A 12,466-nucleotide genomic window follows, 5' to 3' on the forward strand; every position below is an offset into this window, starting at 1 on the left:
GTGGATCCAAGGGGCTGTCTTCCTGTGGTTCGTCCTCTCTCTGTCTTATTCCCCTGTTTTCTGAAGATTATCCAATTTGGGGAAAAAACTGCTTAGAAATAGAGGAAGAAGGAATAACACCCCCCAGTTCTGTAAATAGGTGGTGGCTATATCTCTAATATGACAGGGTTTCCCGGTGATTACAGCCAGCTCATTTCACATGTTAAAAACCAACCAGTGCTGAGTCCAGAAAGTGTTGATGTTCAAGGAGGAGCTTGGTCATATTCGCACTGGAAGGAGTCACTCCGAAGGCTGAGCAATGACAGCAGTTGGGAAGGGGCTGTCAGGGCTGGAGGCAAGGGCTTGGAATGAGCCAGTGGGACAAGGAACCTAGAGGAGAGGTGGGCTAGAAACAAGCGAGGCAGGCAGCTGTGGGTCCTGGAAGTTTAACTCTGTGCACTTTATGAAGGAAACTATGTTGACTTCAGTTTGAGGCTTTAATCTTTGGTTGGATGTTATTTCGCTGAAATACAAACATAAGAGGAGGGTCAGGTTGTCAAAAGCCACTGTGAATAATAAGAGCAGTGTTGAGTAACTGAGCCCTGGGCCTTGAACTTCTTCTGTAGTGGCTGTGGGTTTGAGACTTCTGTCAGCAGTCAGACTCCCCATGGGGAAAGCTCTCACGGCAGCACTGTTTGTATGGCCTATCAGAAGCACTCAGCCTCACTTGTGCTCTGAATGAAATAAAAATGGGTGTTTACTCATTCATGTGCCTGGTGTTTGAGAGCCTCTCACTTGCCCTACCTTGAATGGTGAGGACAGGCTCAGGCTCAGTCCCCTTGCGGTATGATTTAGTAAGTGCAGATAGTGCTTGTAAAGTCGGCAGGAACCACAGAACCGTGGTGTTGTCTTGCACATACTACCCTTGGGCTATCGTGGGATTGCTCTGTAGGCTTCCTGGCTCCTCTCTGGGGAAGAGGGCTCTAGACTTCTACCCCACCTGGACCTGAGGGTACTCTGCATTAGGTTCCTTGAGCCCTTCTTGGTGAGCCCTTCTTCCTAACATCAGGCCTGGCTTTCACAGAGTGACCTACTTCCAAGTGCTATCTATCACTGTCATCCAAGACTTTGCTCTGCAGTGTGGTCTTCTCTCACTCTTCGCTCTGAACCCTTGGCCTGATTGGATAAAGCAAACTTGCCCCATACCTATGAAAGTTTATGTAAAGTCCTTCCATCTGCTTCTTCTGCTTAGTTTCCTTGTAATCTTATACGGGAATCAGGGGCTTCTGACCAGCTCCTTTTGAGTTGAAATTTTGCCTTTTTTCCTTGGGCAGACATTCTGTGCATGCCTTCTCTTTCCAATTCCTTCTAGTGCCTGGCCTTCTTGAAGGCCCTGCATACCTTACTCAGTTTCAAATCCTGCACAGAGGAAGTAACTTTTTGCTGATCTAGAGATCTGGGGCAGCAGAGAGGCTCTGGGATGTGTCTTTCGGTGTTTTCCAGATGCCTGTAGTGTGCATGACCCTTGTGCTCTGTAATTCTCTGTCTCCTGTCTTAGTGAGTGCTTCCTTCAGGGTTGGTGGCTTGCTTAAAAATCACAGATGTATATACCTTTGTTTCCTTTGGTATGGAGAGAAGAGTGGAGGAGTGAGATTTAGTTTTATAATAGATGTAAAAAAAGATACTGCTTGATACTCCTCCCAGAACCAAACTATCCCAACTGTGGTGCTAGCTATTTTGCTAATGATCATATCTGGTGAGATCCAACTTGTCTTTAAAGCTGCTGGTTCTCTCCCTCTCCCTCTCCTCCTCCTCCTCTCTCTCTCTCTCTCTCTCTCTCTCTCTCTCTCTCTCTCTCTCTTTCTCTCTCTCTCTCTCTCCATTTCCCCCCATTATGTTCAATGGACAACCTTTCATCTTTCAGATAGCCAGTATTTAAAAACAAACAGCAACAATAGAATCATAATCTGAATTTAGTGGGCTCTGGGGGTTGTTTGCTTGTTTTAATATCAAGTCCTTATATCTATGCATGGTCCCCCTCTGTCCAGCTGGGCACATCAAGTTGGACTCACTGTTTCTCCTACAGATTTTGGAAGCCGCTGCTGGCCAGCATCTCAAGCTCTCTGGAAACTGATTTGTACACACATCGGTTCTTAGTGCCAGAGAATTTCTGGATGGGGCAAAGCAGCCTGGTGGCTTCCTTGGGGAGTTAGCTCTACTTTGGAGAAGTGCCCAGCCAGGGTCTTTGCCAGCAGATAACTTCCCTGCAGGGGAAACATTCCTTCTCACTGGCACAGCGTCTTTAAGAAGAAAGCAAGCCGACTGCTCAGCCTCCTCCACCTCGCTGGAGACTGCAAACAGGCAGCTAATTTGGCAGGAGGCGGAAGCATTCACAGCTTCTTGAAAGTGCTTGAAGCAAAATTAGATACCTTCCAAGTTCATTTCAGTATTGAAAATAAAAGAAATTTTTGCTGGCACATTAGCCTCCTCTAAGTACTGCACAGTGGTGAGCCCATTTAAATGGATAAATTTAAATAATTAAATTTTGAAAAGAATCAACTCAGTTTCTAACCAAGCTAAGTTCTAAAAATGTCAGAAGTTGGGGTCAGGACTATGTTTGGTGAACCAGCTAAAGGACTTCACCCAAGGCTACCACAAAGCTTGTGGCCATGGAAGGCCCATGACTCTGAGATGGCCTGAAGCTATCTACCATCAAGGAAGACATAGAAGAGAGCTAGTGAACTTTAAATATTTATCGTAGGAAGTTCAAATCACAAACAAGAAAAAGAAATCACTGCAGAGCTAGTATGTGGCCATGTACTCTGCCTTGACTGTGGTCTCCCCTATAAGTATGCCTCGTTTCTTTCCTTCTCCAACATGGTTTCCACAGATTCATCTTTGAGGAGTCAGTTCCAACCCGTAGCCCCATTTGGGATATGTGGGATCTAACTGGAGCAAGCATGTTTCTAGGAGCTTAGGCTTGAGGTTTCTAGCCAGACTCGGGTTACAGAATACTCTTTGCCTTGTAACTGCTACTATAGTAGAACTTGCTACCCATCACACCTGCTATCAGTACCAACAAGCCACTATGTCCCATCTTCCTCCCTTCTGGGCCATGATGGCCCCTGCCCTTTTCTGGTCATGTGCTTCTTGTCAGATTCTGTCATTTACTGTGTTTGTCAAATGGGCTCATACTGGATTTGCAAACATTTTTTTTGCTTTTGTCTTTTTGGGATTTTTTTGCATTTACTATTTTCCTTACATGGCAGTTTTATACTCTTTTAATAGCCATATGATATTCTACTATAGATATTCCTTGTTTTACTGGACATGTCTTCTATTGATTTTTGTTTTATTGTCTAGTTTCCAGTTATCACATGCCTCAGACTGAAGAGATTTGTAGCTAATTCTTGTGTTTTCCTTACTGTCTTCCTCGAGGCAAAACAAAACAAAATGGAGTACTAGTATTTTTAGATCAGAGAGTAGAATTTGAAGGCTTTTGGTTACACATTAATAAGTTATTTCATCTCCTTCCTGTTAATACTTGGAGAGTTTCTTTTTCTTTTAGACAGTTCCAAGGAATCTTCTTGAATTCTTGAATATATCCTTGTGTGTAACATGTGGGCCTACTTGTTGGGGTTTCTGTCCTGTCCAGTTCCCACAGCTGGTAAGCCCCAAAGAAATTACACAGAGGACTATATTAATGATAAACTGATTGGCCCATTAACTCAGGCTTCGTAGTAGCTCTTATAATGTATATTAACCCATTATTCTTATCTATGTTAGCCACATGGCTCAGAACCTTTTTTGGTGGGGCAGGTCACATCTTCCTTCTTCAGTGTCTGGGCAGGACTGGGAAGGAATGGGCTTCCTCCTTTCCAGAATTCTCCTGTTTTCATTGATCCGCCTTTACTTCCTGTCTCATTGTCTTGCATATACTTCCTGCCTGGCTACCGGCCAATCAGTGTTTATTTAAAACATAATTGACAGAATACAGAATTGTCCCACACCACTGGTTACACATTAATAAATTATTTCATCTCCTTCCCGCTAATACTTTGAGAGTTTTTTTTTTCTTCTAGACAGATTCAAAGAATATTCTTGAGTTCTTGAATATATTTTTGTGAATACACCTTTCTGGATGTAGTTCTAAATCAACTCCCAGGAAGCCTACAGCTATGGCTATCTAGAAATGCATGTCCTCCCTCAGTGTCCTGGTCATAACCTACGACCCAGTGTCTATGACTATACTTATAAGAACACTGAGTGAGGATAGTTCCCACATTCTTGCTGTCTTCTGGTTGAGTATTGGAATGGAGTTCCAGAAAGTAAAACCAGAAGGAACTCAAGTGAGAGACACCAAGATAGTTGTGAAGAATTCTTACCAGTTGATAACTATTACCTAACAAGAAAGTGGTTTCTTTTCCTTGTATCTTCCTCCCTTTTCCTGGTTCTTGTTAATGAAAGCTTTCTAACACAATGTGAAAAGCTGTGGAGATACAGCATCGAGGCTCTAATGACACTAATGATAAGCCTGTACACACATGCTCATTTCAGATGCTGTTCCCTCTCCCAGCCCTATATGCCCCACTCTCTACCTGTGTCCTTCTGCCTACAAAAGGCCCCCTTTCCCTTTCATGTCTCATATGCTCTGTTGTCTCTTTACCCCCTTTTCTTAAAGCTTGTTTATTTCTTCCTGTTGGCCTCCCTCTCATCTTCCCTTTCTTCACTAACTGGAAAATATAACCGACATTGTGCTAGAAAGAGTTGTCAGGATCAGAGTAACATCTGCCATAGTTTCTACCCTTAGTGTCACTAAGGATAAAACCAACCTTTTCTAGGAAACAGACACAGCATGTGGTTTGCCAGGTGGCTCCAGCACAGTCTGTAGAACTTAGCAGAGTTCACTTTCCCCCTTTCAGCAACAGAGAGGGGACCCCAGGGAATAGTCTGGTTGTAGTTGGGATATTCCTGCTGAGATTTGTACCTCCGAGCGAGGCTGTGGTCCTCCTCATATGTTTTAGGAAAGATCCTCTTCCCTAGGAAGAATAGTGCCCACCTCCCCAGCTACACATTTCCTGTTCCTTCCACTTCACTTTCTCCTACTTTGTTAGTTGCTTCTCTTTTTCTTTCTGACCTTGAACATGTGAGCTTTACACATGTTGTTGACAATATTTATGCATCTGGCAATTTGGTAGTTAGCCTGTGTGTACTTGAGGGCTATTTACTGTGTTTATCTCTGTTGCTCCATTTTATTGAGACTTGCCGTCTTTCTAGTTAAGTTTGCTGCAGTGCTGGTTTCTTCTCCAGCTTTGGTCTTAGTTGTCTCACTCTTTTATGGGTCATTTACTAACTTTACGATGGCTATAGATTGTCTTAAATAGCTTGTTAAGATACACAGTATTTAGGAACTTGTAATGAAGGAAACTAAAGGAAGTGGTTTCTTCTTCCATTAGCTGAGATTGGTGTTAATTACTGACTTTGTTGTTTTTTGTTGGTTTTTAAATCCTTGAATATCATTCCACTGTGATCTACTTTGAATGATAGGCCTGTGAGCTTCCTGTCTACAAAGTGGATAGAAAGCTGAACTGTTGATTTCATGAACAAGCCAATTTCTTGTGTTATTGTAGCTTGCCTGATGGGCTGTGCTATTTTCCTTATTTTCTATTCTAGAGCTACTGTGAAGCTCAGTTGAGCAAATGAGCCATTTCTTAGTGAGATGATAAATGGATGTTGCGGGCAAAGGTGAGGCAGGAGAGTTCCAGTTAGTTCTGTCCAGCAGCATGATATCTGTTGAAGTACCCTATTGTGTTAATTTGTGTGTCACTATCTCTGTTCCTTGGCAACCATTTGTTTAGAGTACATTCTGGTTCTGATGCACTCACCTTGTATGTGTTCGTCCCCCTCCCAGGGTATCCCATGTTCCTCCTGCAACTCTTGTCCAAATAGCCATCAGCTAGCTCTTGGGGTAGCAGAATCCACTGTCACTTCTAGGGTCTCAGTTTAAATGTCACTTTCTCAAAGGGGACTTCTAACTGCAAGCCACATTTCATCTCCTGAGTTACTCATTCATAGTCTGTTCCATCTTTCTTGTTAACAATTTAAACAGTTGGGGATTGTGTCTTTTGGTGCGATTGTAGTTTGTTCTCTATGTCCATGTTTAGAGGTAAGCTAACAGGGCTGGTTTCCTCAATGCAGTGTCCCTACTTTGGAGTAGGTGTTTTAGGGATGGAGTAGGTTGTAGGTGTGACTTGTTCCATAATGAGGTATTTCCATTTCCTTTTATCATAGACTATGCTTGAATAGCTATCACCCAGCTCCACGACATCAGGTGTTGAGTCAACATCAGCACCCCTTGCATTTTATATGACCTGCTAATGGTAATTGTCATCATTGTCAGAAATAAGTGGAAATGTGATGGAGGAAAGTCATTGGTTGATTAAAAAAGAAACTGCTTGGCCCTCATAGGTTAGAACATAGGTGGGTGGAGTAAACAGAACAGAATGCTGGGAGGAAGAGGAAGTGAGCTCAGATGCAGGGCAGCTCCTCTCAGAGACAGACGCCATGCCTCTGCTCTCTAGGCCAGACGCGATGAAGCAAGCCACCAGGTCAGACATGCTGAATCTTTCCCGGTAAGACTGGTGCTACACAGATTATTAGAGATGGGTTGATTGGGATATGAGAATTAGCCAGTAAGGGCTAGAGCTAATGGGCCAAGCAGTGTTTAAAAGGATACAGTTTGTGTATTGTTATTTCGGGGCATAAGCTAGCCAGGCTACCAGGAGCCCGCAGCTCCCGCTACAGAAATGAACCAGAGGCTTGTTTGAATAGGCATGTCCCCAATAGGCTCATGTATCTGAACACTTTATCATTAGAGAATGGAACTATTAGGAGGTGGCCTGTTGGGAGTGGACTATGAGATTTTAAAATCTCTAGCTAGACCCAGTAAAACTCTCTCTTCCTACTGCCTGCCAATCCACATATAGAATTCATGTCTCCTTCTCCAGCACCATGTCTGCTTGCATGCTAGCATGCTCCCCACCATGAATGGGCTAAACCTCTGAACTGTAAGCCAGCTCCAATTAAATGTTTTCCTTTATAATAGTTGCCATGGTCATGGTTTCACTTTATTGCAATAGAAACCAAAGCTAAGAGAGAAGTTGGTACCAGGGACTGGGTAATAGATCTGACCTTGCTTTTGTTTGGAGAAATGCAGACTTTGGGACTTTGTATTAGAAAAAGTGGGCCTAATGGGTCATACTAGAAGGAACATGGAAGCCAGTGTTGCCAAGGGTGATTTGAACTGTGGGACCCAGCTCAGGAGGTTTCAGAGAAGAATATTAGTATGTGGCCTAGAAACCATTCTTATGATATTTTGCCAAAGAATGTGGATGCCTTCTCCCTTATCCCCCAAAAAATTTGTTGGAGGCTAAGTTGAGTTATGGATTAAGAGACTTGGTAAAGGAGATTTCTAGACAGCCTGGCATTGACTGTGCCATTGGTTATTAGCAGCCACATTTATGTGGTTCTATAAGTAAAAGGAGCAAGCTGAGCAAGGAAAAAAATTACTAGATGTACACTTTGAAGAGAAAAGGAACACCTAAAAGAAGTTTGCAGAAAACCTTATGTTAAGTGAATAAAGGGAGTGGTGACCTCAGGGTAAGAACTTACCTGCTAAACTTCCAACTTATGAAAGGAAATAATGGAAAGCTTAGAGGTGGACATCGTAGTACATACCACTAATCCCAGTACTCAGGGGGCAGAGGCAGCTGGATCTCTGAGTTCAAGGCCAGTCTGATCCACAGAGCAAGTTCTAGGATAGCCAAACTTAGGCAGTGAAGGAAGCCACCAAAAGCAGAAAGGTGATGCGGGTGGAATTGAACAAAGGGCCATGTTCTAGTCCCATGAAGCAGCAGAACTTAGCAGCTTTAGTCAGGTAGTAGGAAGATTGCCTGTGACACACTGTTCTAGTGTGTTGAACAGGAAGAGTGGGTTTTGAAATAACAGATCATTTTTAACTTCTAAGGACCCTCATCTCTTCAACCATGGTTTGTCTAAAGAGGTTAGTGGAATTTCAAGGTCCATGTGAAAGTGGGTGGAAAGCTAGACGAGGTGAGTTCTCCTCCCAGCTCCTTGTAGGAGGGGCTTCTGGTGTACTCTTCTCTAATACTCCTGGACTCTAATGTTGCAGGGATGGCTAGGATGTAGGGGTATGTGCCAAGCTGAAGGCAATGCCTCTTGTGTCTATACCCACTTCAACAAGCCTCTGATCTTTGGCTAAAACAGGACTGGCTTGGGTATGTTGGAATTGTACTTAATCGGGTTACAGGACTGTTAACTGAAGTAGCTTGGGAAGAACTACATAAAATGCTTATGGCATCAAATTACACTGCTTTAAAAAAAAAAGAAAGTATTGCTTCTGGCTATCTTCAGTTTGCAACAGGAAATATCTTAAAATCTGGAAGTCTATGGATACTTTCAAGATTAATGTATGAGAGTTGATTTAGGAAATCCTCCCCAGGATGCTTTGAATATTCATATTACAAACTCTGACTTAGCTAGAGGGTAACTTTCCAGGTTAAATTGTATGCTGAAACTTCATACCCCTTCTTCACATCCTTCTTGCCTCACACCCTTAGATTGCAATTGTATAGTAGCCACTGTTGGATAACCCAATGTGTAACATGAAGGGGTTAGAAATTCCTGTCCATAGTCTCTATAAAGTTCCTTTTTCTAGCTTTCCAGTGAACATTTATATGAGCACTGTTACCCTGAGGAAAGATTTTAATGTCCTGTAATGGACCAGAAAAAGAACAATCATCCTCCACTGAGTGCTAGGATTTTCTTACTGGGATTTTTACTAAAGAATGCCACTAAGCCTCCAGGCACTGGACAGGGCATGTTCAGCAGGTATCTGTGAGCAGAGACACAGTACTTTGTAAAACCCAATACACAATAAAAATGTGGAGTCTAATATAATAAGAATTCCAGGCATGCCCTGTGTATGAGTTGCACATCAATTTGGTAATGTACATAACTACAACCTACATAACTACAAGTTGCTAATAGAAAATCCAAGTCTATCCAATGATAAATATTTTTTTTCCTGATTCTTAACCATATACTTGTTCAGACAATAGAGTCTGATATCCAGGCAGGAGCCTCTGCAAACAGGAATTCCCTTCTCTATCTGCTGCAGTCTGGAGCTCATTCTCTCACACCCCTCGCTGTACCACTGTAGCTGCCAGCTAAAGTACTGGCTGGACATGGGCAGCTGTCTCTTTCTGCCTTTGGACCTGACGTTAGAGATACTAAACTAATCAGTATTACAACAGCATAAGGATGCAAATATTTATGGGTTTTGCCTATTTAAAGTTTTCTTCATTTCTTCTCTCTCTTTTAAAAATAATCACAGTCTCACTTTCAAAGTAATGGTGTGAACTGAGAAACTCCAGCCCTCTCATTTTCTATTGCTGATGATAACAGGAATGTAAATTGCAAGATGTGCAGTTATACCTAAAAATGCTAGCTGTCTTTTAATGAAGAGAGTTTATTCCTGATAAAAATAGATGGTATGCTGTGCTTTTCTGTTGGACCTACCACAGAATGTGTACCTCCAAATGTCATTTTAAAATGTTAAAAACAGCTGCAAAAATTACATCCTTTTATAGTTTTCTTTTTAATTATAACTTTTGGAAAATTAGCATTTGGGGCCATGATAATCCCAGTAATGTAAGAGAGTGAATTGTACTTGCTTTAAAATGTAGCTATATTTACATACAATTATACTTGGTACACTGTCTAGAGATACTGACAGGCTCACACATATTTTACAGTCTATTGTGGTATGCTATCTGAAATAATTATGGATTGTGGAAAGTGATACATTTTAAAGTATAATTAGTAAATATGTAATATTTGACAGAAGTTATATGCTATCAGCAACAGTTCCTGTCCCCTCATGTTTAAAGCAGGATCCCTGAATCATGATGCTCTTCTCTGAATCATGACCTTACTTGAGTGAGCACCAAATAGGTTTTGTGGTTGTTAATGATTTTTAAGTTTTAGACTTTTCTAGAAATGGGGATCATTATCTTGATTCTAGGTCTATTGGTTTTTTTCTTTTTTATAATATAAATCTTAAGAGGTAAGTTCCTGTATTTTATATCACAAATCTGAACAAGCTTGCTGACTGAGTCAACAGATGGCACATTTTGGAAGCAGATTGTTGTGGGTTCAAATGCCAGCTCCACCACACATGACCACTGTGACCTGGAGCAAGTTCTGGAGACATCCAGGCTTTGGGTTCATGGTCTATAATTTGAGATACAGTTTACAGCCTTAATATTCTGGGAGAACAAAGGAGACAGCCTGTGCAGGTCAGCATGACTGTTGTGTCATGCACGTACAGTTCTGCTTAGAAAGGCCACCAGACACCGTCCTCTCCACATTAGCCAAGAGAGAAGAGATCCCTTTGACACATATCTTAGATCCCTGTAAAAGTATCTGTGTTGCCAGTTTGGATTTGCACATGGTCTAAGGAAAATAGTTTATGGTGCATGGTTCCCGAGCTCAGCTTTGCAGCGGTGTCTTGCCATTTACTACAGGGAAATGTGTATGTCCAAGGATTACAACTCATGGTGTTAAATTGAAAAAGTGAAACGTATTTCTTAATGTTAGGGAAATTGCTTATGTTAGAATTTGCAAATTTTTCATGACCTGCTTTCCATTATTTTGGTATAGCTGTGTGACTTTGTGTAGTCTCAGCACATCTGAGCCTCTGAGTAGAGGATAAAGCACAGTAACTGTTTGTGCTCAGTAGTCACAGGTCCTACGACTGTCACAGATATGTGAGAAACAGCAGGCTAACTTGTTGCAATGTTTGCTTCATGCACTTCCTGGGAAATGTGATATTTGCAAAAAGACCTTTGGTGAATGCATGACCGTTGTCTCTAAAGTACCTTACTGCTTTTCTCCTGGTGTTTTCTCCTATTGAATTGTCTTCCTAACGGATGTCTGTGCTCTCTCCCCTCTACCTCCCTGGCAGTCTTTTCCCTATAAAAGGACCCATCTGTCTAAGGTAGATTCTCCTTCTTACTTACCAGTGACTAAACTGCATGGAATAGACATGCTTAGCATTTAGAAGTTGTGTTTAATTCTGTTTTTTTTAAACTACAGTGATATTTTATTTTCTTTCAAATCAAATCTGTTCTCTTCAGTCTAAGTTCAAACGTCTAAATTATATCTAATTTCTAATCATAGTGATAGAGCAAAGAATGCATTTTAAACTTGCTAATCCATAGTAATTAAAGTAATAGACAAATCTGTGCTCCAGTGTGTGATTCTGTGTGCAGAGAGAAAAGCTCCTTCATAGAAGTGACTTTTTTTCATTCGATTTCATCAGACTTGAATTTGAGAGACAGCAGCGTGAAGAACTTGAAAAACTTGAAAGTAAAAGGTAAGCTGTGAGGCCTGCATGTCAAGCTGCGTCTGTCTGCTCTGTTAGTGTCCTCCCTGAGTTCACCTCTTCTGTTTCCACCATCCCCTCTCCCTCCGAGTCTGCTATTTCCATGTCTCATGCCTGTAGGTAGTTTTTTGTTTTTTTTTTTTTGAGGGATTGACTTTACGTTATCTTTAAATTTTCACAGCAGTTCATCTTCAAATACTTGTGAGTGGAGGGGAATAGTCAGTAAATTAAATATCTGAGCTCTGTTGAAATTAACACCAAATCTTCTTAGCATTCTTGGGGTTTTAAAAAGTCATGAGTTTATAAAGATGAAAGATAAAAAGCATTTTCCTTTGTAACAGTCCCATCTTCAACTTAATTTAAAAAATAAGATTTATTTATTTTATTTTAAGTTTACTCATGTTTTGCCTACATGTAAGTGCAATGGGTCACAACCACTTTGGGGGTCCATTGACACTCTCACAATGGTTGCTTAAGTCAAACAGGAAACATGGATATTAACATTACAATTCCACTTGGGAGGCAGAGGCAGGTGGATCTCTGTGAGTTCGAGACCAGCCTGGTCTACAAGAGCTAGTTCCAGGACAGGCTCCAAAACCACAGAGAAACCCTGTCTCGAAAAACCAAAAAAAAAAAAAAAAAAAAAAAAAAAAAACACTACAATTCATAACAGTAGCAAAATTACAGTTATGAAGTAGCAAAGAGATAATTTTATGGTGGGGTCACCACAGCATGTGGGTCGCAGCATGAGGGAGATTGAGAAGTACTGTCTTAGACCAATGCTACTGAGCTCTATCCCCAGCCTTTGATTTTTATTTATTTATTTTTTTTGACAGCTTTGCTTGCTTTTAGATAAGGTTTCAATATATGACCTATGCTGGCCTTCTGCATCTGCCTGGCAAGTGCCCGGAAAGCAGGCATACACCACCACAGCCAGCACCACTGTCCTTTTAAACATCTTTACTTTCTGTACAGCTATTGGTGTTTTTCCACCTGTAATTCGTTTTTTTTTTCTTCTTT

At 41.4% G+C, this 12,466-nt stretch overlaps 1 protein-coding gene across 3 annotated transcripts in view; it reads left to right on the plus strand.

Moving 5' to 3' along the window:
* Kif16b (kinesin family member 16B) overlaps positions 1 to 12,466 on the plus strand; it is a 296,601-nt gene that overhangs the window by 150,492 nt on the left and 133,643 nt on the right. For 2 of the 3 annotated variants that reach the window (XM_057780936.1, XM_057780934.1), the window contains exons 18-19: positions 11,027 to 11,059; positions 11,384 to 11,437. In XM_057780936.1, the coding sequence (XP_057636919.1) occupies positions 11,027 to 11,059; positions 11,384 to 11,437 (87 nt within the window). The remainder of the gene's footprint in view (positions 1 to 11,026; positions 11,060 to 11,383; positions 11,438 to 12,466) is intronic. The other variant, XM_057780935.1, reaches the window with a different exon arrangement.

The sequence above is a fragment of the Chionomys nivalis genome, chromosome 9 (assembly GCF_950005125.1).
Source record: "Chionomys nivalis chromosome 9, mChiNiv1.1, whole genome shotgun sequence".
Taxonomy (NCBI): Eukaryota; Metazoa; Chordata; class Mammalia; order Rodentia; family Cricetidae; genus Chionomys; species Chionomys nivalis.